At 38.3% G+C, this 25736-nt stretch overlaps 1 protein-coding gene across 2 annotated transcripts in view; it reads right to left on the minus strand.

Moving 5' to 3' along the window:
* Positions 1-1070: 1070 nt before the first annotated feature.
* Positions 1071-25736, minus strand: part of LOC124606866 (regulator of MON1-CCZ1 complex) — a 97613-nt gene continuing 72947 nt past the window's right edge. For both annotated transcript variants that reach the window (XM_047138953.1, XM_047138954.1), the window contains exons 13-15: positions 18411-18550; positions 5984-6138; positions 1071-1213 (exon numbers count right to left, since the gene is read on the minus strand). In XM_047138953.1, coding sequence (XP_046994909.1) covers positions 1128-1213; positions 5984-6138; positions 18411-18550 — 381 coding nt within the window. In that variant the 3' untranslated portion in view covers positions 1071-1127. The remainder of the gene's footprint in view (positions 1214-5983; positions 6139-18410; positions 18551-25736) is intronic.

A 25736-nucleotide genomic window follows, 5' to 3' on the forward strand; every position in this document is an offset into this window, starting at 1 on the left:
GTACTTGATCTTATCTAGAAGCATTCCGTGATTTACACAGTCAAAAGCCTTTGAGAGATCACAAAAAATCCCAACGGGTGACTTCTGGTTACTCAGAGCATTTAATATTTCATGAAACAAGCTTTTATTATCATGCTGGAAATGCCATCAATTCCATGTGAGCTTTTATTCCATTAACTGCCTTGCTTCTTCTAATGAACCTTTAGATCCTATTTTCCCTACAACATTTAAAAAATGATTATTCAAGATGCTTTTGACTTACGGCTTGTTGTTTGCCAAGTTTCCATTCACTTTGATTGTAATGTTGTCATCCTGCACTCTTTGTTCCCCTGTCTCCCTTGTAATAATATTCTAAATTGTTTTGATTTTGTTATCAGAGGTATTAATCTCAGATATGAGGCATATGCTTCTCATCTTTTTAATAACCTTTCTTTATGTAGCACAGTAGTTTTTATAATATTTGGCTGTTTCTGGGTCATTACTCTTTCTTGTTGTTAGATACAGCTACCTTTTGTGGTTACAAGATATTTTTATTCCTTTAGTAAGTCAAAGTTTTTTTGCATGGTTTCTTATAATTAGATTTAACTACTTTCTTGGGGAAACAGTTTTCAAATTCTCTTACAAGTGTATCATGAAATAAGTTATATTTTAAATTAGCATCGGGTTCCTTGTACACCTCATCCCAGTCTAACTGCTGAAGATTTTCACTGAAATTTCTAATTGTTGAGTCATTAATTGAACGCACAACTTTGGATGGTAGTTTTGAATTACTGAATGGAGCTATGTCATATACTGTAACTAGCTGAGCACCATGATCAGAAAGGCCATTCTCAAAAGGACAATTAAGACGTTCTAGACTCCAAAAACACATAAATCAAATTCCACAAAGAGCTAACACTTGACTCAGCCATTAGGAATTTGTTTGTCACAATGATTCATCTTCAGACCAGGATTTTTATTTATTTATTTATTTTTTTTTTTTTTAAGCACAGAATGACACCTGCCTGATCTTGAAGTAACTTATAACTGCATAAAAGAATTCAAATAGTAAACAAAATGACAATCAAAACTCAAATTTTAAACATTTATTATGTAAACAAATAACAAAATATACATTTTTGTATTAACTAATAGGCTGACAAGTCACCAGCAGCAAGTGCTGATTCTCCAAATAATGCTTGGAAATGCTTGACATATACTTCACAATGTTCACCTGCAAAAGAAAAAAAATCAAAATATGAAAAACAAGAGAAGGTCCATGTGATAATAATACTGGCATATGCAGCACGTTGGCATGTTTTAATTTTTTTTCCTTGTTATGTCTAATTGATGTAGTAGAAAGTCGTTTTGTGGTGACATCTGTTTCATAAGTGATGTGTTTCATTTGAAGAACTAGTGTGTGGCAAGTCGTCTCAACCCTCATACAGGGTGATGCGCTTAGGACTAGCCACTCCAAATACATACAGATGTTTTTTGCTAAGTTTTATCAGACAATGTAGAGCAAATTTTCTAATGTAATGCAGATGATACGTGCCAAATTATAACTCTGATTTTTTTTTTTTTTTAATGGAACTGTTTCTTTTCTGAAGCACTGCAAAGAGCTTTTGAAGAGGACTTCAAATAGTGATTCGATCAAATAGTAACAAGATAACAGTACCACAAACCACTGCACCAAATTTAAGTAAACACACAACTTAGGTAAGATATGTGCACTTGATGCCCATCAGTTTGTTCTCAGCTATTGTAGTGACCAGACAACTTGCTTATGACACTATTCAGACTTTCACAATGTATAGTGTTTGTTTATGGCAAACATCACACCCAATACTTTGTGCTTCTTTTTTACTGTTAGTATTTGATAAAGTTCTACACATGATACATCACTGAAATCCTATATGAAGACTTTTCCAGTGCCACAGGAAAATTACATGGCTCCATTTGGAAGAAAAAATCTGAGCCTAGAGTCATAATTCAGCAACTTTAAACATTAAAAATTATTTGTGGACATCAGAACATTTGCCCACACGTAATCTGCAAATATTGTACCTTTATATACTTTCTCATCCGGATATATCTGCAAAAATGGTTCAAATGGCTCTGAGCACTATGGGGCTTAACTTCTGAGGTCATCAGTCCCCTAGAACTTAGAACTACTTAAACCTAACTAACCTAAGGACATCACACACACCCATGCCCGAGGCAGGATTCGAACCTGCGACCGTAGCGGTCGCGCAGTTCGACTGTAGCGCCTAGAACCGCTCGGCTACCCCGGCCGGCTGATATATCTGTAGTGGCCTGTCTTTGCTGTATCATCATATATATGTACATTTGTTAAAAGTTTCTTCTTAATTTTTTTTTCGCCTTCTACCTCAGGATTTATATACTTCAGTCATTAATCATCCATTTTTTCCACTGCTGCCACTGTAAAGCTTTGCTGAGTACTACTTTTGTTTTCCCACTGGCTTACCTACCCTTATTATACATCCCTAGAAATGCATTAGTCTGTGTTTAGAACATAAAGTGGCTTGTGACTTGGTAAACAAAAAAAAGTCTTAACTTTAAATTTTTATAAATTACTTTCATGAATTTTCTTATCGTGCTGCTCACATAGAACCATTAAGTAAACCATTGTTGTTGTGGTCTTCAGTCCTGAGACTGGTTTGATGCAGCTCTCCATGCTAATCTATCCTGTGCAAGCTCCTTCATCTCCCAGTACCTACTGCAACCTACATCCTTCTGAATCTGCTTGATGTATTCATCTCTTGGTCTCTCTCTACAATTTTTACCCTCCACGCTGCCCTCCAATGCAGAATTTGTGATCCCTTGATGCCTCAGAACATGCCCTATCAAGCGATCCCTTCTTCTAATCAAGTTGTGGCACAAACTTCTCTTCTCCCCAATCCTATTCTATACCTCCTCATTAGTTACATGATCTACCCACCTAATCTTCAACATTCTTCTGTAGCATCACATTTCAAAAGCTTCTATTCTCTTCTTGTCTAAACTATTTATTGTCCATGTTTCACTTCCCTACATGGCTACACTCCATACAAATACTTTCAGAAACGACTTCCTGACATTTAAATCTATACTCGATGTTAACAAATTTCTCTTCTTCAGAAACACTTTCCTTGCCATTGCCAGTCTACATTTTATATCCTCTCTACTTCGACCATCATCAGTTATTTTGCTCGCCAAATAGCAAAACTCCTTTACTACTTTAAGTGACTCATTTCCTAATCTAATTCCCTCAGCATCACCCAACTTAATTCGACTACATTCCATTATCCTCGTTTTACTTTTGTTGATGTTCATCTTATATCCTCCTTTCAAGACACTGTCCATTCCATTTAACTGCTCTTCCAAGTCCTTTGCTGTCTCTGACAGAATTACAATGTCATCGGCCAACTTCAAAGTTTTTATTTCTTCTCCATGGATTTTAATACCTACTCCAAATTTTTCTTTTGTTTCCTTCACTGCTTGCTCAATATACAGGTAGAATAATATCAGGGAGAGGCTACAACAGTCTCACTCCCTTCCCAACCACTGCTTCCCTTTCATGCCCATCGACTCTTATAACTGCCATCTGGTTTCTGTACAAATTGTAAACAGGCTTTCGCTCCCTGTGTTTTACCCCTGCCACCTTTAGAATTGGAAAGAGAGTATTCCAATCAACATTGTCAAAAGCTTTCTCTATGTCTACAAATGCTAGAAACGTAGGTTTGCCTTTCCTTAATCTTTCTTCTAAGATAAGTCATAAGGTCAGTATTGCCTCACGTGCTCCAACATTTCTACGGAATCCAAACTGATCTTCCCCGAGGTCAGCTTCCACCAGTTTTTCCATTCGTCTGTAAATAATTCGCATTAGAATTTTGCAGCTGTGGCTTATTAAACTGATAGTTCGGTAATTTTCACATCTGTCAACACCTGCTTTCTTTGGGATTGGAATTATTATATTCCTCTTGAAGTCTGAGGGTATTTCGCCTGTCTCGTACATCTTGCTCACCAGATGGTAGAGTTTTGTCAGGACTGGCTCTCCCAAGGCCGTCAGTAGTTCTAATGGAACGTTGTCTACTCCCGGGGCCTTGTTTCGACTCAGGTCTTTCAGTGCTCTGTCAAACTCTTCACGCAGTATCGTATCTCCCATTTCATCTTCATCTACATCCTCTTCCATTTCCATAATATTATCCTCAAGTACAAAGCCCTTGTATAGACCCTCTATATACTCCTTCCACCTTTCTGCTTTCCCCTCTTTGCTTAGAACTGGGTTTCCATCTGAACTCTTGATATTCATACAAGTGGCTCTCTTTTCTCCAAAGGTCTCTTTAATTTTCCTGTAGGCAGTATCTATCTTACCCCTAGTGATATAAGCCTCTACATCCTTACATTTGTCCTCTAGCCATGCCTGCTTAGCCATTTTGCACTTCCTGTCGATCTCATTTTTGAGACGTTTGTATTCCTTTTTGCCTGCTTCATTTACTGCATTTTTATATTTTCTCCTTTCATTAATTAAATTCAATATTTCTTCTGTTATCCAAGGATTTCTACTAGACCACCTCTTTTTACCTACTTGATCCTCTGCTGCCTTCACTACTTCATCCCTCAGAGCTACCCATTCACCTTCTACTGTATTTCTTTCCCCCATTCCTGTCCATTGTTCCCTTATGCTGTCCCTGAAACTGTGTACAACCTCTGGTTTAGTCAATTTATCCAAGTCCCATCTCCTTAAATTCCCACCTTTTTGCAATTTCTTCAGTTTTAATCTACAGTTCATAACCAATAGATTGTGGTCAGAGTCCACATCTGCCCCTGGAAATGTCCTACAATTTAAAACCTGGTTCCTAAATCTCTGTCTTACCATTATATAATCTATCTGACACCTTTTAGTATCTCCAGGATTCTTCCATGTATACAACCTTCTTTTACGATTCTTGAACCAAGTGTTAGCTATGATTAAGTTATGCTCTGTGCAAAATTCTACCAGACGGCTTCCTCTTTCATTTCTTAGCCCCAATCCATATTCACCTACTATGGTTCCTTCTCTCCCTTTTCCTACTGTCGAATTCCAGTCACCCATGACTATTAAATTTTCGTCTCCCTTCACTACCTGAATAATTTCTTTTATTTCATCATACATTTCTTCAATTTCTTCATCATTTGCAGAGCTAGTTGGCATATAAACTTGTACTACTGTAGTAGGCATGGGCTTCGTGTCTATCTTGGCCACTATAATACGTTCACTATGCTGTTTGTAGTAGCTTACCCGCACTCCTATTTTTTTATTCATTATTAAACCTACTCCTGCATTACCCCTATTTGATTTTGTATTTATAACCCTGTATTCACCTGACCAGAAGTCTTGTTCCTCCTGCCATCGAACTTACCTAATTCCCACTATATCTAACTTTAACCTATCCATTTCCCTTTTTAAATTTTCTAACCTACCTGCCCGATTAAGGGATCTGACATTCCACACTCTGATCCGTAGAACGCCAGTTTTCTTTCTCCTGATAACGACGTCCTCTTGAGTAGTCCCCGCCTGAAGATCCGAATGGGGGACTATTTTACCTCCGGAATATTTTACCCAAGAGGACACCATCATCATTTAACCATACAGTAAAGCTGGATGCCCTCGGGAAAAATTACGGCTGTAGTTTCCCCTTGCTTTCAGCTGTTCGCAGTACCACAACAGCAAGGCCATTTTGGTTAGTGTTACAAGGCCAGATCAGTCAATCATCCAGACTGTTGCCCCTGAAACTACTGAAAAGGCTGCTGCCCCTCTTCAGGAACCACACATTTGTCTGGCCTCTCAACAGATACCCCTCCGTTGTGGTTGCACCTACGGTATGGCTATCTGTATCGTTGAGGCACGCAAGCCTCCCCACCAACGGCAAGTTCCATGGTTCATGGGGGGAGGAAGTAAACCATAACAAAAATTAATGGTGATGGCAAGAGATACATAAAATTTATAGGTAACACTGACCTTTAGCAAATGAAGCACTTCCTTTCAGTCTTTGATTTCTGCTTTCAAAAAATTTGAAAACAGCATAAAATATTGCTGGATCACCACAGGATTTTGCAGCTTCAAGAAATTTGCGAGATGAGACTTGATCAGCAACACCCGCACTTCGTACAAACCTATAATGAACATCATATTTAAAACATTAATACCGAGATCAGTGTATATCACATAACAATACAAAACTGTCTACATGAAATGACCAAATTATTTTCTCACTTATAAGGGCCACCAATAACAAGTTAATTCCCAAACCAACTAAAAATAGGTTTGTAGCCCAAAACCTATCCAGTTACTAATGATTTCAAAAGACATTCTTTTCACCTTTATAAATACACAAGATGAACTTTTCAAACTTCCTATATCTGAAATAGTCCTGATAGCTAATAGTGAATGATGATAAACTAAAACTTCAAATATGCCACAATAAAATCCAGTACTTACTTTACTGTCCCCAACTTGCTTCCACTTGTGTATCTTTTTCGGAATGGATAATATCAAGTCTGAACCGTGGCGCCATTGAGTTAGTAGACTGTTCTGTCTGGCACCACTGGCTCAGGTGTAGTATCAACTATCCTTCCTGTGGCCCCATTGCCAATATCTATGAGGAAGAGTTGGTATCTGTGGGTGGAAGGTCTTTGCTTACTGATATATATATGGGGTTCATCGGCCCGAGAGGGGAAACACCAAGTTTGGGGATTGGCGGTAGCGTTGCAACAAGAGGTGGCCACGAGGTCCGAGCGGCCGAAGCCATGAGCTGCACAAGGAGGGCCTGCGCAGAGCGAAGATACCGGAGTACTTCACAAGTAGCAGACCAATATCCTGTCGCTTGGTTGGCAATGTTCGTGTCGGACAACCGCTTGTGGCCTGGCTGCCCTCTCCTACCTCGCTTTCATCGGCACCACTCAGTAACTCCTGCAACGCACCATGGACTCATGGAACTGCTTGCTGATAAAGGGGAGTAACATTCTGTAATCCTTTTGGTGATTTGTTTCATTGTCTACCTGCCCTCCTCATTATTTTCTGGTTTGTACCCGACCCTGAGTTTTACTCGAACGGCTCTTTGGTCATAAGCACAGGCAGTAGTACTGTACAAAGACACTAGCTGTCATTTGAAAATTTGTCCCACTATTATATTGCCTTTCCTTTCTGGTTTGTAAATTAATCAGCTCTTGGTCATAAATACAGCTGGAACAATTGTACTAAGACACAGGTTGCCATTAAACAAATGAAGGACCTTGTGGTTAGATTTAGCTGTTAACCGGTTCAATTCTTTGATTGTAATTGCATTTCCCAGTCATTAGTTATAATCTGAGCAACCTGTTGTACTAAGCTGTTCATTTCTGTGTTTGAAAGACCAGGTCATTATTGGTGTATTTTAGGTGGATCTTGTGGTTCCACTGAGTGAGTTCTCAATACATGATCACAAGTTATGTTTTAAGACGTTCCTTCAGGCCAGTCTTAATAATTGACAATCAGTTTAACCTTGAAAATATTAACAGCCAACTTCACCAGGGTTTTAGTCAACTGTCAGAAGGGACGGATTGTGGTCCAGTCGCACCTTGTTTCCCGATTGAAATTAAGAGGTTGATTGCCTAGAAGTAAGCCTTATCATTGTCATATTGTCTGCTAATCTTTAACCTTTAAGCACAGTAGAACATCTGGACCCCGAACCTTTCGACATACAGCTTTCAAATTAAAAGTTAAGTCATTTGTTTTGAGTGATTGAAACACTCTTATCATTAATGGTGCTTATATAGTATTCATGGCTTGCAGGAGGGCATTTAATAAGACAGACTGTGTTTGGTGTGGTAGTAAACACCACTGTTTCACCCGATAACAGGCAGGCTGCAAGTCCAGACATCTTGTAATCATTGTCACATTGTTCATTTTGTTAAAGAAAATGTTATGGTTAAATGCTTCGATCATCTGTAAAACACAGCATATATATTGTTAAATAAACAGGTTGAGTGAAAAGAAAGTTATATTGGTGGGTCCTCCCTTCCACGTTTTCCTTAATTCCAGTAAGTGCCATGTATCAAAGTCTACATTCAATGCCTCTCCAGTTTCTTTCAGTCCTGTCCATATCTCACTATTACATAACTTTTCACAAAACAATGTACAAACAATTAGGGAATTGAATTAGAGGGGGCGTAAGATCCACTAGACAGCATTCATCCACTGGGGCATTGGCTATGCACTGTGACACTCACTATTTGTTGTTTAGAAGCATTATATATTCAGTCACACTGCATAGGTAAGACCTGACATTAAATGAAAGCAGATTGTGGGAACAAGTGTATTAAAAGCTGCCAGAGTGCGAAGTGTATGTACAGCAAAAAAGTGGGGAAGATACACAACATAAGGCATCTGAGAGAAGACAAATCCAACCCTCTATTACCAAAATTCTCTATAATCATAAATTATTACCATAAAAAGCTGCAATACTAATGTGATGAGTGATTTTAGAACTCAGTAACAAGTTGATCTAACCTGTAAAAACTGAACAATCACAGATCACAATTAATAACACATTAGTATACTATACCTATATGACATGAACAAATGTTTATCAGCAGCGAGTAATGGAAAGGGTGCAGAATGTCTCACCTGATCATTTATTTTTTTCCAAGCAGCTAACATGGAAGTATTATGGTTTTTCAAGTGTTAAGAATCATTTCTTCCAACTGTAAAAACATTTCATCTGACATTTACATCATACACAAGCAGAATGCTCCAACGAGGAAAAAAATGACAGGAAGACAATTATACTGTCTCCTGGGGTAATGGGGTTGCATTGTGTTAGGATACTACTTTGGAAAGCCCACTGACTGCCTGCAGAAATAACGCAGCCATCAACTATGTTACAGATGGTATGCCTTGTTTGGTTGATTACTAATGGCCTGTTTATTTATTTAATAGAAAAAAACTCTGCACAGTCTTCATTGTGGAATGTGCAGCTTCAGTATCAATTTTATTCATCACCGAAAATGCTGCAACTGGCCACTGGCCAGAAGCAGGCTGTGCATCACAATTTAAAAAATAAACAAAAATACTGCTTGGCTGTTTACACATTATTGTGTGTATTTTGCATTGTACAAATTGAAAAAAGATGAAATATGGACATTATACACAGTAATCAAAACAGTCATCATTAATATATTCATTGGAATGGTTGTACAGTAAATAACATGACTCATGCTATGATGTATCTCAGCTTTATTATGATAAAGATTATTTCACAGAATGGAAGAAACTGATTGAATGGGGTAAGACTAACAATAAGAGTTGTGCAAACTGCTGAATCACAGGGTTATCATACAGCCACATGAACAAGACTCACGAATTGACTGACAAGGATTGTGTAGGCAACATCTTTCATGCAGGACTTACTCTTCCTTAGATTTTTCCAATAACTCTTAGTTTGGCAACCACCTTCTGCCAGGCTAGTTTTTTGTGGTTGTCTCACCTCAAATCACTTGTGACTGAAACCCCAGATATTTGGGGAAGTTGTGTCTGATACCAATAACTAGTCACTAGTTGTGTCAAATCATATCTAAATCTATACTATGAAAACCACTGTGAAATACATGGCAGAAGGTAAGGCCTACTCTAATAGTTATTAAGGTTTTTTCCCATTGCATTCATGTATGGAGCACAGGAAGAATGATTGTTAAATGATTCTGGGCATACAGTAATTACAGTGGAACCTCACACAGCAAGCATAATTCATTCCAGAACCTTACTCCTCATGCAAACACTCATTATGTGAAACAATTTATCCCATATAAATTAATGTAAAGTGTTCCATGCAGAAAAAGTACTAAAAGCTTTATCTTATTCATCCCATTAACTTAAAGAAAATTATATATTCAGTTATAAAACTGTATTTATGATACTTTATTATTCAGGATACATAACTAATTCTTTTTTACTAGGAAACTGTCTATAGTCATTTGTTTCTGCAATGCTTCAACACTTGGCCAAAATGTGACACAACAGCATTATAGTCAAATAAATTTGTAGAGCACATAGCCACTGCTTTATTGGGGTGATGATTTTCAATGTATGATGCAACAGATTCCTACACCTTCAGCATTTCTCTTATTGCTCCAAAAGATTGCTGCTTTGCTGTTAATCACTAACTCCTCTCCACAACTTCCAGTTGCAAAATATACTGCAACTCCACAAGCTCTTTGATGGTCATTCCTTGGCTGTGATCCTCCACAAGCTCATTGATATCATTGTTATCCGCATCTAGTCCCATGCTCTTGGCCAAAGTCACAATCTCATTGACTACAGGCTCCACAGGTACTGACTCAAATACCTCAGTCACATTCAACAATGCACTGTGGCCAAAGCTTCTTCCAAGCAGAAGTAAGAGTTCTCTTGGTAACCCCTTCCCATGCCTTTTCGATCATCTTGATGCAGACAGTGATGTTGAAGTGATATTCCCAAAACTATCTGAGAATGAGATTGATAGGTTTAGTCAGCTCAAAGCAATGCTCGAAGAGTGCTTCAGTGTAGAGCTTCTTTAAGTTAGAAATAATCTGATGGCTATATGCTGGAATAATGGAGTGGTGTTGGGAGGCAGAAATTGGATCTTGATGAAATGAAATTCTTCAATGACATGGTGCTGTAAGCCTGGAGAATGGGCAGGAGCACTGTACATAACACACAAGACATGGAGCGGCAGATTCATCTCAAGCAAATATTTTTTCATTGAAGGACCAAACACTTCATTGATCCAATCACAAAAAAGATCATGTGTCACTCAAGCCCATTTAACCTGATCTTCTGGACTTTACACTTCTTGAAGACTCATGGGGTTTCTGAATGGTAAAAAGCAGTGAGATTTAATTTTCAAATCACAGCTTGCATTGGCACAGAATAGCAGTGTGAGACGGTCTGTCATTGGCTTGTGACCAGGCAATGTATTCTCCTCTGCTGTTATGAAGGTACGCTTCGGCATGTTTTTCCAGAACAGACCCATCTCATCACAATTAAAAACCTGTTACGGCAGACAACCCTTAGAATCTACAAGCATCTTGAAACTGCTGATGAAGTTCTCTGCTGCTTTTGTGTTGCAACTGGCTCGTTCGCCATGGATACTGGTTCTTCTCATAAACGTCTCAAACCACCCACAGCTTCCCTTAAACACTTCTTTGGCCATTGATGATCCTGGCATCTTCTCAATGAGGTCAGCAAAAATCACTCTCACCTTCTCACAAATGATGTTCTTGTTAATAGTATCACCTTCGAGCTGCTTTTCATATATCCATATAAGGAGTAACCTTCTGATGTTGTTCAGAGTACGAAACTGTTGTTTGGATATTCTTGTCACTCTCTTTGAAGCACCTATCTCCTTAATCTTGTCCTTGTTCTTGAGGATAGTGCAAAGGGTTGATGTAGATCAACTGCATGTGCAAGTTAAATCAGCAATGCTCACACCACGTTCAAGTTTTTCAATGATTTTACGTTTCATTTCTAATGTCATTTTCTTTCTCTTATGGTCGTCTTCTTGCGGCTTTATCTTTGAGGGCATTCCTACGAAGATTATTAAAATTTGCGTATGAAAAAACAGTTGTTAATACAAGTTTAGAAAAATGTGTGATAACAAGCTGCACTAGGATAGTAACATAAAGAGCACTACATCCAGACTGCAGTACATACTAAAGCTATTGCTCATACGCTGCTGGGTGAAAGGTGTTCATATTATTGAATGTTTCCTCCACCGGGCACGAATGGCTAGTGATGTGACAATAAATTGTCATCACTCGTTATGCAAAACATCACTTATTAGAAGAGTCACTTTTTTACAATTTGTTTTGCTTGTTATGCAAACTGCATGTTATGGGTGGCACTCATTACGTGAGGTTCCACTGTAATTTAATCTGGTCTTTGCAATTCCTACGTGAGCGAGATGTAGGGGGTAGTAGTATATTCCTAGGGTCAATGTTGAAAGCCGGTTCTTGAAACTCTGTCAGTATGTTTTCTCAGGATAATTCATGTCTGTCTTCAAGAGTCTGTCAGTTAAGTTTCTTCAGCATCTCTGTGACACTTTCCCATAGATCAAATAAACCTGTGACCATTTGTGCTGTCTTTCTGTGTGTATGTTCACTTTTCCCTGTTAGTCCTTTTTTGGTACTGGTTCTATACACACTCGAACAATATTCTAGAACCAATTGCAAGAGACATTTGTAAGCAATCTCCTTTGTAGATTGATTGCACTTCCCCATATTCTGCCAATAAACCTAAGTCTGCTGTCTGCTTTATGCATTTCATATCCTTATAAAGTGTTACACACAGGTCCAGTAGTGTCTCACTGATACTACAGTCATTTTCACTTTGTAAAGTGCACAATTTTACATTTCTGAACATTTAAAGCAAGCTGCCAATCTTTGCACCACTTTGATATCTTATGAAGATCTGACTGAATGTTTATGCAGTTTCTTTCAGTCAAATTATATCTACATCTATACTCTGCAAGCCACTGTGAAGCACATGGCAGGAGGTACACCCTACTGTAACAGTTATTAGGGTTTCTACCCATTCCATTCAGGTATAGAGCACAGGAGAAATGACTGTTTAAATGTCTCTTTGTGTATAGTAATTAATCTAATCTTGTTCTCACAATCCCTGTATGAACAAGACAAATTGTACCACTATTATTGTATTCATTATAGATAACAGCATCATCTGCAAAATGTCTTGAGTTTACTATTAATATGGTCTACAAGGGCCTTAATAAACTACATGAATAGCAAAGGTCCAATACACTTCCCTGGGGCACACCCAAAGTTATCTCTACATCCGATGATGACTCGCCATCCAAGATAACATGCTGTGTCCTCCCTGACAAAAAAATCCACAATCCAATCACAAATTTCACTTGCTACCCCATATGTTCATATTTCTGACAATAAGCATAGGTGTGGTACTGAGTAAAATGCTTTTTGGAAATCAAGATATAGAAATCAAGATATACTGCATCTACCTGACTGCCTTGATCCAAAGCTTTCAATACATCATGTGAGAAAAGTGTAAGTTGGGTTTCGCATGATGGGTATTTTCAGAATCCCTGCTGGTTGGCATGGAGCAGGTCATTCTGTTTGAGATACCTCATATATTTGAGCTCAGAATATGTTTTAAGATTCTACAAAGAATCAATGTCAAGGATATTGTACAGTAGTTTTGTGTATCACTTCTATTACCCTTCTTGTAAATGAGTGTGACCTGTGCTTTCTTACAACTGCTTGGCAAAGTTTTTTATTCGAGGGATCTACGATAGATCATAGTTAGAAGAGGGGCTAACTCTGCTCCAAAGTCAGTATACAATATGATATAAATTCCATTGAGCACTGAAGCGTTGTTCCATTTTAATGATTTCAGCTGTTTCTCAACACCACTGACACTAATATTTACTTCACTTGTCTTTTCAGCAGTACAAGAATTAAACTGGGGTATTTCTCCTGGGTTTTCCTTTGTAAAGGAACATTTGAAAATGGATTTAAGCATTTCAGCTTTTGCTTTGCTACCTTCAGTTTCAGTTTCTGTTTTACTCGTCAGTGACTGGACACTAATTTTGCTGCCACTAACAGCCTTTACATACAACCAGAATTTCTTTGGATTTTGTGCAACATCATTTGACAATATGCTGGTGTGACAGTCACTGAAGGCTTCACATATTGCTCTCTTGATGGCCAAACACATTTCATTCTGCATTTTTCTATCTATAGCCCTATGGTTTGTTTTACACCTATTATACTGTAGAGTCTGTTTCTTTAGGAGTTTCTTCACAGTGACTGCATACCATGGATGATCTCTCCCATTATGAACTGTCCTACTGGGTACACATCTGTCCAGTGCATGGTCAACTGTTATTTTAAAGTTTATCCATAGTTCTTCTACATGCTCCTGTTCTGTGCTGAAATTTTCAAGTTTCTAGTCGAGCTGTGACTCCACTTCTTTTTTTATCTAGTATACTGAAAATATATACCTTTCTACTTTTTGTAATTGGCCTTTTTACTTTGTTAATCATTGTTACCACAACCACAACATTGTCACTGATACGAGTTTCACAACAGACATCCTCAAAGAGGTCAGGTCTATTTGTTGCCATTAGATCTAATATATTTCCATCATGAGTGGGATTCCAAACTATCTATTTTAGGTAGTATAGTATCTCTTTGTGTCTATTTATATGAATAACACTGAATTTATTTATGTTTAAGCCTAAATTTCATAACAAGTTTCTAAGACTGTTGCGTTTCTGTAAACAAGTGTGTCATCTAGAAAAAGCCTCAAGGATTTAGACATTGTCTGTGGAGTGCAATGATCTGGTGCTAACTTCGATGGAAACAACAGTCAAGATAGCAATAACATTTGTTTATTATGACCAGTTTCAGCTTATATTAAGGCCATCCTCAAATGTTTTGACTCCCTATGGCTGGTGCTGGTGGCTCCTTGGTTCTTCACACGATACCATGATTGTTGACTGTATGATCGTTGTATCACGCGAAGAACCAATCAGCTGCCAGCACCAGCCATAGGGGCCCAAAATATCTGAGGATGGCTTTAACATAAGCCAAAACCAATCATTATAAACAAATGTTATTGCTATCTTGACTGTTGTTTCAATCAAAGCCTCAAGGGGCTACAGACTTTAGCAGCCAGACCACATACATATACAGGGAGCATCAAAAAGAAGCATCAGATTTTAAAAAATCATAATGATTATGTTATTTGAGATATGTGCATGAACAATGTACTGTTGGAAAGAGCAAACACTCGAGTTTTACATGGTTCCACTAGGTAGCAGCAGTGTGTGCCCGCTCCAGAGCTAGTAAAAATGGTGACAGGACAACAGTAAGAATTTTGTGCTCTATGTTTTGCACAGTGCAGGTCAGTAATAACTGTTCAGCATGACTTTCATACTAGGTATGGTGTGGATCCCCCCTACAGCACAGAGCATTGGATGATGGCATAAACAATTCTGAGAAACAGGTTGTTTGTGTAAAGGCAAATCACCAGGCCATCCACGTGCGTCTGGCATGAACACATCTGCCATAGTTGCACAAGCAGTCTGCAGAAATCCATTCGCCGTGCAGCTTGACAGCTCAACTTGCCCCCGATGTCCATCTGGCATGTGTTCTGTCGATGTTTACACATGAGACCATATAAGATTCAGCTTCTGTAAGCTCTTTGTGAAGGCGAAAAATAACAACTTGTGGAGGTCTATAATTCTGTTCTTTGCAAGATGGGGGATGGCATTTTTCTTCCACACTTACTATTCAGTGCCAAGGCAACATCCCATTTAAATGGAAAGGTGAACAGTTGTAATGTGTGAATATGGGACACGGAACAACCACATGAAGTTGTACAACATGAGAGGGACTCTCCAAAATTTAATGTGTTTGTGCAGTTTCGTGGGAAAGGGTGTATGGTACATTTTTCATCACCAAGAACTTTACATGCTTGAGAACCTTCTTTCGCCACAACTGGAGACTGATTCCAACAACTTCATTTACCAACAGGCTGGGGCAGCGCCACACGGCATCTGGAAGGGTGGGAATTTTTAAATTAAAGGATTACTGAATGATGGATCAGATATACTGGACCAAATGCAGATGTACAGGACCAAATGATTCAGCCTTACATTACTGGCTTCTGACGTCACTGGACCTGACTGTATGTGCCTCAGTTACCAATGCCAATGAATGAACTGAGACATCACGTAACAGCAGCTGTGGAAGCTGCAACTCAAGACATGCTCACTGCAGTGTGGGAACAATCTGAATACCGCATCAACATATGCCATACATCTCAAGTGGGGCCTATTAAACACCTATGAAAAGTATGAAAAAAAAACTATTTGAGTTTCCCTTTCATCAGAAAACAAAATTCATTGTATAGGTTTCCTAGTTTCAGAAATATAGAAGTGCCAAATCAGATGATTCTTTTTGATACACCCTGTATTGTGAAGAGCAGTGGCACTATCACACCTGCACTTCCAACGATGTGTGTCTCTTAAAAGTGACAAAGTTCTGTCTTCTATACTTCCTCACTCTAATTTCAAGTCAAGGACCTTCAGAGTCCAATGATTTTAGGTCTACGTTCCAAGTATGTTCTTCAGAAAATTTCTAGCTTGATTTTATTAGCTCATTCATTGTCAGATTTCTGTTAGATGGTGTTCTCAGATTATTTAGCATTCTGCTGTATTCATACAATTTAGATGCACTTCATCTACATGCTCTGTATTTATTCTGTATGTTCCCAAGTGATGCCAAAAGTATGTAATCTTCCTACTGTTTTTTTATGACCATTCTGAATCTATGTAACAACATTATTTCATTTTTCCTCATGTGGTTAGGTTTCTTTAAATCTTACTTATTTGTAATTTTACATTTTATTTTGTTCTTATCATTGTGGAACATTAATTACAATTAGAACTGTACTTAGGCAGATAGTGTGATTTGAAAATCACTTAATTGTTTAACAACATCCTTTGATTTTGCATGTTATTCTTCTTTAACTCTGAAGGTCCTTTACTTGTTCTGCTTTCTGCTTACACGTCGCTTGCTGTCGCTGTTCCACTCAGTCCTCACGTTAATTTATGTGTAGTTACATTTGTCACAACCAATTTCTCTAATGTCTATACATCTAAATGGCAATTCATGTATTTCTCATTAACTTTACCTCAAGACCTGTATGGCCCATGGTACATCTGTAACATTTTTCACATGTATTTGTTGTTACTACTTCGTCTGTGGATTTCATCTTCTATTTTCATTGCCCCATCTGATCTATTTTTGTATTTTTCATAGCTACCATAATAATGGTTTGAAACTGAACATGGTTGCATAGTGTCGCACATTTTTTTAAAATTCATATATGCTGTTGATTTTTGCCAAAACAAAATGTTCTATTCTGTACGCCCCGACTTTTGTTAATAGTCTGGTACAGTGTCAAAAACTCTTGGAAATCTTCGGATATGGAATCTTCCTGTTTGCCAGCACCCACAGTATACATAGTATTAGATGTGAAAAAAGTGAGTCATGTTTTGCATGAATGAGGCTTTTTAAATCCACATTCATTTGCAGACAGAAACATTTCCCTCTCTACGAAAATTTATAGTATACGCTGCAGTATCCTCCAACACACCAACATTGAAGACACTAGTCTACCATTTTGTTCATCCATTCATTTGCCCCTCTGCTACATGGGAGTAATTTGCCTTTTTCTCCACTTTACTGATAACTGTTCATTATGTTAGAGATACATAATAAATTTAAACTAAGAAAGAGCCAATGCCACAAGGTAAATTGAAAAACTGAACTGGGTTCCAAGACCTGGCTCCTTGTTGGTTCTCAATCAACTGTTTCAATTTTCAGACATAGCTGTTGATGGCGACATTCTTGAATAAATCTTTAATGGAGGTCTGACATGTCAGACTTGTCAGTGTCCAGCTTTCGATACAGGAGATATCTCCTGACAACGATGAGTCACTGAAAACTCAAGATTAACGAATCTGGAATGGCAAGTACTCCATGAAGCATTTATTCAACTGTTTCAACTGCCTTTCAACATCAGCGATGTTTATTCCTATGTCATCCTTTGAGAGTTTGTGTGGTAAACATGATCTTCCTGTGTGATAAATGTGACATTGAAAACTTCAGCTTTCTTTTTTGCTGTCTTCTACTTTCACATCAGATGGGTTGACGAATGGCTGACTGGGAACTTTCAATGTATTTTGCTTGGGAAGTGGTATTTTAAATATCTAGGTTCACTGGTAACAGGGTCACAGCATGAAGGGTATTACAAGGAGAACTGGCTGTTGACCTATCCTTGGCATCTCAAGTGAAGACTTTCTGTCAAGGTCATCATTTAGCATACCCTCTTCGAACAAGGAACACCACTTTTGTGTGGCTATTAAGTAAGATGTGTTCAAGGCCACTGAAGTTTGAAGAGGGAAAGTTTGCAGCACCCTATTTTGAAATATATGTCCACATTTTTCTATTTTTTATGATATCCATCTTTTTTTAGTGATTCACTATTCCACTTACAACAGTAAAAATGTGCTTACTACTAACAGTATACTCAAACTAATAGTAAGTACTGTGATCAAAACTATTTAAAACCTTTAACAGACCTTACAGAAACGTTTACCACAGCCCCCATCATTTCAACCTTCTGCAGCAATATGTTTTGGAATGATCAACAATTTATATATTTGCTTTCAGTTGTAATTGCAGCACATGCATATAAGATATTCTCTCTATTAAACAATACTCATACAATTTCTACTTTTTCTTTAAGACACTGTATCTTCAATCGCTTATTAAGTTGTACCTGTGCAACTTTAATTTTAGTTATTCATGTTAATGCATACCTCAGTGCTGACAATATCTGCTGCTTTGAGAGAAGAACCTCAATTATTTCTTCATTGGCTGTTGAAAGACGCTTCAGCATATCCAGTGCAAGTTGATGAGCAGCTGGGTATAGGTTTTCCAGTGACAGCAACAGGCATGCCTATAGGAAAGTGGAGTAATTATAACAAAAAAGCAAAGGACATGATAAAGTAAACAAATTTCTGGAATATGCAAAGTGAAAACCCAACATGCTACATTTACAGACAAGTTATTTATTGTTATTAAGCACCCACTTCCGGGACCCGGAGGTGCGCCAGCCCTAGAGAGAATACACTCAACGGGTTAACAATGGGTGTTGGTGTGCCAGCCAGCCTGGAAGTGGTTTTTAGGCAGTTTCTCACATCCAACAAGGTAAATACTGGGTTGGTACCAAAATTCTGCATCAGGTACCCACAACAAAAAATTAAGAAAATATTCTCACACTTAGAGAACATGAGATATACTCTAGACACACAAGTATGGGGTACACAAAATTATATCCTGAGGTAAAAGTGGCATTGTCAGGAAGGGCAGCCAGCCACAACTAGAACCAACCTTGCCAAAACCAAAGTAATATGCCAACCCCTTAAGCCGTTGGAAAAGGCAGAAGAAGAACAAGAAGAAGAAAATTATTCATTATTATTATTCCATCATCATCATCATCATCATCATCATCATCATCATCCTTTTCACAACAGAGATTGCATGTCAGATATTTTCAAGTTTGCTGCATGTTACGTCCAGGTTCCTCAGCTGTAGGCCTGGTGACTTAAGTGATTTTATAATACATCACGGGAGGTATAGGTAGCTCCAAACAGTACTGTATCTCGTATTTCACCCAGAGATTCTGGGGTTGGGTGGTTGTTGGGGAAGAGACCAGACAGTGAGGTCATCAGTCTCATCGGATTAGGGAAGGACAGGGAAGGAAGTTGGCCATACCCTTTCATAGGAACCATCCCGTCATTTGCCTGGAGCGATTGAGGGAAATCACGGAAAACCTAAATCAGGATGGCCTGACCTGGGATTGAACCGTCGTCCTCCCGAATGCGAGTCCAGTGTGCTAACCACTGCACCACCCCACTCGGTCAGAGATTCTGGACTGAGCACTCTGGAAGTTACGTGGTCCCACGGTGCCAGCGGTAAAGGGGATGACAAGTTCTAACACTTCACATTTGACTGACCTCAATGTTCAGATAAATTTCATGCAAGTCAAATTATCATTAATATTCTTACCACACAGGATTCATTAATATTCTTACCACACAGGATTGAGATGTTAATTAAGAGATGTGGTGTTTTATTTGGCTGACATACACACACAATGATGCCTAGATTGCTACATTAGGTCAGTATGTATTTGCTGATCATATGTGATAATGTTTCAACCAATTGTCAAGACTGTTTTAGGAGATATCTGTGGGAGATATCTGGTACTCGAGTTTCTAATAAGTATTGATATTTCTCCAAGATGGGGCAAACTGATATTACTTGGGCTGTTGTCCGGGTATGTCCTAAGTTCTTTTCATTACAACTTTTCTGCAGTTCTTCAAGCGCAAGATGTGATATTGTCCAGCAACTAATATAGCTTCTGACTCCACTTTTATTTTTGGCCTTTTAAGCCAGAGACCAGCCACAAACGCAGACTAATGCTGATCATACACATATTTCTGTGCCGAGGTTTGTTTCAGCTTATTTTTGAGTTCCCATTTTGTTGTTATTTTGCAGTATCAATATCTTCTGCATTCTGTGAGAATTTTATTGCAACCTTCTTAGCCTAGGCATAATTCCTCTCTTTCCATTTGCCATCTCAGACTTTTATTTGATGCATAGTGGATCATTCATGTGTTGGGTCACATACCTACTACATGCAAATGTCAGCTTAAATGTTTAACACCAATTTAGATTGTTATTTATTAGCTACCTTATTTATAGATGAAACAAACACGTACGCGCGTGTGTGTGTGTGTGTGTGTGTGTGTGTGTGTGTGTGTGTGTGTGTGTGCGTGTGTTTTCTTTTCTGAAGGACACTTTGGCCAGAAGCTAAATGTGTAACAGTCTTTTCGTTGTACCTGTCTGCAACTCAAGTGCCATCTTTACGTTGAGCAGCAATCTACCCTTTTCCTAAAGTTGTTCACTTGTACATGATATTGATATAATATTGGCCCAAATAACAAGTTTTCTCCTAGTGAGCTGTATTCTCCACAAACCAACATACTATTCTGCAGGTATTCTGTAAAACTGCTCTCTGCAGTTGCCAACAGTGCAAAACTATTTTTATTGTAGTATAAGTTATCTAGCACAAACTATAGTATTGAGACCAACTGAATGCAGTTGTTATTACACTGACTTCATATTTGGAAGGATGGAGCTTTGTCTGTCTGGTGTTGCTGATTTAGGTTTTCTGCAGTTTTCCTAAATTATGTCAGGTGAATGCCAGGATGGTTTCTTCTGCAAGGCCACAGTCAACCACCTGTCCTATTGTCATATATTAAATGTGTCTGCATATTTGAGCTATTTATTTTCTTAGCACTATGACAAATCCTTTATCATTATCATATTATCTGTGGACAAATAAATACATAAATAAATAAAAACAGAGTGGAGGATGAAATTTTAGATCCTGTAGGCTCTGCCAGTAGCTGGTACTACTGCAGGGGTGATGTGTACAGACTTCTGTTTCCATACAGCTTTTATGTCTGCTAGCTTTACGCATCTGACCATCTTCTCATTGCAAATTATGGGAACAGAGATGTCTATGAGGAAGAGACTTACTCTGCTTCACTGATAAGCATGAAGTCAGGTTGATTATAATGAATTGTTTTATCTGTGATTATGTTCCAGATCCAGTAAATTTTGAATTTTTCATTTTCTACAACAGTGAGAGGATCACATCTGTGGTAGGGAAGGAAGTCTTTCATTAACAGGTAATTCTGTCCCAACTTCTAGTGGATTACTTCAGTGACTTCTAGAAGTTGTCCTTCACAATGACCTTACCTAGTATTGCTGTCAGAAATCCCTCAGCTTTTGCATGCAAACCTGCATCCATGAACTATTTGTTTGGCTGAGGTCATTCACATGTTTCTCATGCAGTTCTTTTCTCAGCCACATGTTTCTGCTAGATTTATTTTTGCGTAATTAATGTCTGTGGATACTACTGCTTCACAGACTGACAAGCTGCTGTTGTGAAAACACTTCTTCATTGTGCCTTTTGTGCAGCTGCTCAATATCTATAAGCTCCCTGCCTTCCTTTCTCATGTAGGAAAGTCAGCCTTTTAACAGAGTGAAAAATACCAAATGACATGAAATATCCTGTGTTTTCCTCTGTATTTCTTCCAGGCTGGTTTTGTCCAGTTAATGGAACTTAAAGTGTAAGTTGGCACTAGAACTGCATATCTACTAATGGTGCTGAGATTACAATATTATGAAAAGAATAAATTGATACCCAACATACAATGGAGGTGTTGAGTCGCAGACAGATGAAACAAAAAGACTGCTAAACAAGTAAGCTTTCAGCCAAAATGTCTTCTTCTGAATTAGACAACAACTTACACAAACACATTCATGCAAACACAACTAACATCTAACATGCCCATGACCACTGCATCTGCCTGCCCTGGCCAGTCAGAGAGAGAGAGAGAGAGAGAGAGAGAGAGAGAGAGAGAGAGAGAGAGAGGAGAGGGAGGTCTAATTCAGAAGAAGGCCTTTTGGCCAAAAGCTCACTTGTTTAACCGTCTTTTTGTTGTATCTGTCTGTGACTCAACATTTTTCACTATTTAGTGAGTAGCAATCTGTAGCAGTCTATCATTTTCATAATACTGTCATTATTCCACCCTGGATTTTCCAGAGGCACTGAGTCTGGATTCCAAAACTGAGGAAACTCTGCTAATGTAAGTACTGATGATGGTTTGCTTTACAGTTTTATGCAACATTCGTCTTCTTTGAAGGAGAACTAAACACTTACAGATGTTATGTTCATTCATAGTTTCATTACCTCAGACCCCATAGCTTGGTGACTTTAATCTGTCCAGTATTAATTGGCAAAACTATGCATACATTATCACCTGGCAGGATAAACATTTTTAAAGTAATACTGAAAATTTTGTCTAACAACTGCCTCAAACAAGTCTGAAAACCCCACATGCAGAAGAAATATTCAAGATTTCCTACTTACAAACAGGCCTGACATTTTCAACAGGGTCACTAATGAGAAGGGATTAGTAACCATGATGCTATTACAGGAACAATGGTTATTATAGGCAAAAAGATCATCAAGAAGTCCAGCAGAGTATGTGTGTTTGGTCAAACTGGTCAAGTCTCATTATCAACCTACGAGATCTGTTTAAAAAATTCTGGAACGCTGTCCACAAAATTTTTCTATGCTTACCTTTTACTTACTGTGCATGTTCTCCTTTGAAATACTCTCCTCCACAATTGATACACCACTTCCAATGCCGTGTCCACTTCCAGAAGCAGCCTCTTGCTGGATCGCGCAAAGTGCCGTCTGCAAATTTTCTTTTATCCCATCTATCATTACAAATCTTTGCCCTTTCAACGGGGTTTGGAAATGGAAAAACGTCTGCAGGGGGCCTGTCTGGAGAGTATGGACGATAAGGCAGAACAGTGATTTCATTTTTTGTGCAATAGTCATGCACCGACAGTGATGAATGTGCAGGTGCATTATTGTGATGCAAGAGCCATCAATTGTCTCACCACATTTCAGACCATTTCCTTCTTACATTTTCTTGCAGATGTCGCAACACACGCTGATAGTACTATTGAGTAACAGTTTGTCCTAGTGGCATGAATTCTTGATGAACTAATCCTTGACTTTCAAGGAAAGCTATCAGCATGCCTTTGACATTTGACTTGACCTGATGAGCTTGTTTTGGTCTTTGAGAACCTTTCCTGACCCACTGTGAAGATTGAACCCTGGTCTCGACATCACAACCACAGACCCACATCTCATCACGATCCTCTTAAGGAACGCTTCGTTCTCATTTGCATAATCCAAAAGCTCTTCACAGATTGCAAGGCAGAGGTCCTACTGGTCTTGACTCATGAGTCATGGGACGAATTTGGCAGCAACACAATGCATTCCAAGATGCTGTGTCAGGATTTCATGACATGATCCAAATGAAATGCTACATTCTCCTGCAATCTCTCAGTCAGTCAGTCTTCAATTGGCACACACAATTTCATTGATGTTTCTGACATGAGCATCATTGGTAGATGTCAAAGGGTATCCCAAAAGCAGGTCATCTTTAACTTCCATCTGGCCTTTTTTAAACCATGTGAACAATTCATAACACCGAGTACGGCTTAAGCACTCATCACAGTAGGTTTCCTACATCATTTGGTGTGTTTCTGTAAGAGTTTCACACAAAATTTAATGCAGGCACATTGCTCCTCTAACTCTGCATCTCAAAATTCACAAACATATGACAAAATATTCTACTTTATACAACACTGAAGTATAACTAACACACGTAAAACAGTGAAACTTCCAGCAATTACACATTAAACACAGGCACATGCAGGGACGCTAACCACATTTCTCTCAAACGTACAACTGGCACAAAACTATGAGTGTTCTTGAATTTTTTGAACAGGCCTCATATGTAAAAGATGAACTGTTAACATTTAGTTCATATCTGCCAAATACAGAAAAACTGTGATTCAATTTGAGAGATGTTATAAACCACGGTATGAGCAAGTATGATCCAAGCTAAGTAATAAAAGATAAAAAAGATCCACCCTGATTTAACATTATAATTCACAGAATGTTGTGAAAACAGCATCTAGTGCACTGAAGGGACATTGACAAAGAAAGGTTAATAGCAACTTCTGCATCTGTAAAGGGAGCCGTACGTGAAGCTCACAATGATTTTCACAGTCAGATCCTGGAAAAAGCTTTGTCAGAAAGTCCTAGAAAATTTTGGTCATATGTAAAGTCAATGAATTGGTCCAAACCTTCCATTAAATCTCTCATGGATTCATCTGGTTTCAAAACTGGAGACAACAGGTAGAAAGCAGAAATTTTAAATTTTGCATTTCGAAATGTATTCATGCAAGAGACTACTGTTGTACCTATGTCTGGCCACCACACACACACATAAATGAATTCTAACAATATGAAAAAAAAAAAAGAAAACTACTCAAAGCCAACAACGCACCAGTCGCTGACAGAATTCCAATTAGGTTTTACTTTGCAGATACAACAGAATTAGCTCGTTTCATAGTTCGTATTTATTACTGAGAATCGCTTATAGGTAGTGAGTAGTCCTGTATCACTGGAAAAGTGCACACTTCACTCCCGTTTACAGAAAACATAATAGACTGGATGCACAGGTTTATACGTCAATATCACTATGTCCCTCTGTCCTAGTATCCTAGCGCATATTGTAAGCTCTCACATGACATTCTTGGAGGAAAATAAGATTCACTCAAAGAATCAGCATTGATTCAGAAAACAACACTTATGTGAAACACAGCTTGCTTTATTCACTCATGACATCCTGTAAATAACATATGCAGTGAAGAGATAGATTGTGTCTTCTTAGATGTCCACAAAACATTCAACACTGTACCACATCATCAACTACTAATCACTATAAGAACATACAGAGTATCTTAATGAATATGTGATTGGCTTTATGAATGTTAAACTAACAGAACTCAGTACATTATATTGGAATGCAGATGTTCCACAGAAATGAATGTAACATTGTGTGTGCCCCAAAGAAGTGCAAGAGGATCTCTAATGTTTTCAACACATACAAATGATTTATCAAATAGGTTCAGCAGCACTATAAGATTGACTGCTGATGATGCAGTTATGTACAGGAAAGTATTGTTGTTCGGTGATCACAAGGGATTGCAGAAAGACTTGGACAAAATTTATAATTTGTTTACTGAATGGCAGCTCCAATTAACTGTGGATAAAAGTAAAATAGTACCTATAATAAAGAGAAACAGTATCAAATTACACACACAACAGTATCTGATTACAAGATTAGTGAACACCTGTAGCATAATATATCATATAAGAATTTGTGGGTAATAACAAAATGGGTAGATCACATAACTAATGAGGAAGTATTGAATAGGATTGGGGAGAAGAGAAGTTTGTGGCACAACTTGACTAGAAGAAGGGATCGGTTGGTAGGACATGTTCTGAGGCATCAAGGGATCATCAATTTAGTATTGGAGGGCAGCGTGGAAGGTAAAAATCGAAGAGGGAGACCAAGAGATGAATACACTAAGCAGATTCAGAAGGATGTAGGTTGCGGTAGGTACTGGGAGATGAA

Source organism: Schistocerca americana, chromosome 3, assembly GCF_021461395.2.
Source record: "Schistocerca americana isolate TAMUIC-IGC-003095 chromosome 3, iqSchAmer2.1, whole genome shotgun sequence".
In the NCBI taxonomy this organism is placed as follows: Eukaryota; Metazoa; Arthropoda; class Insecta; order Orthoptera; family Acrididae; genus Schistocerca; species Schistocerca americana.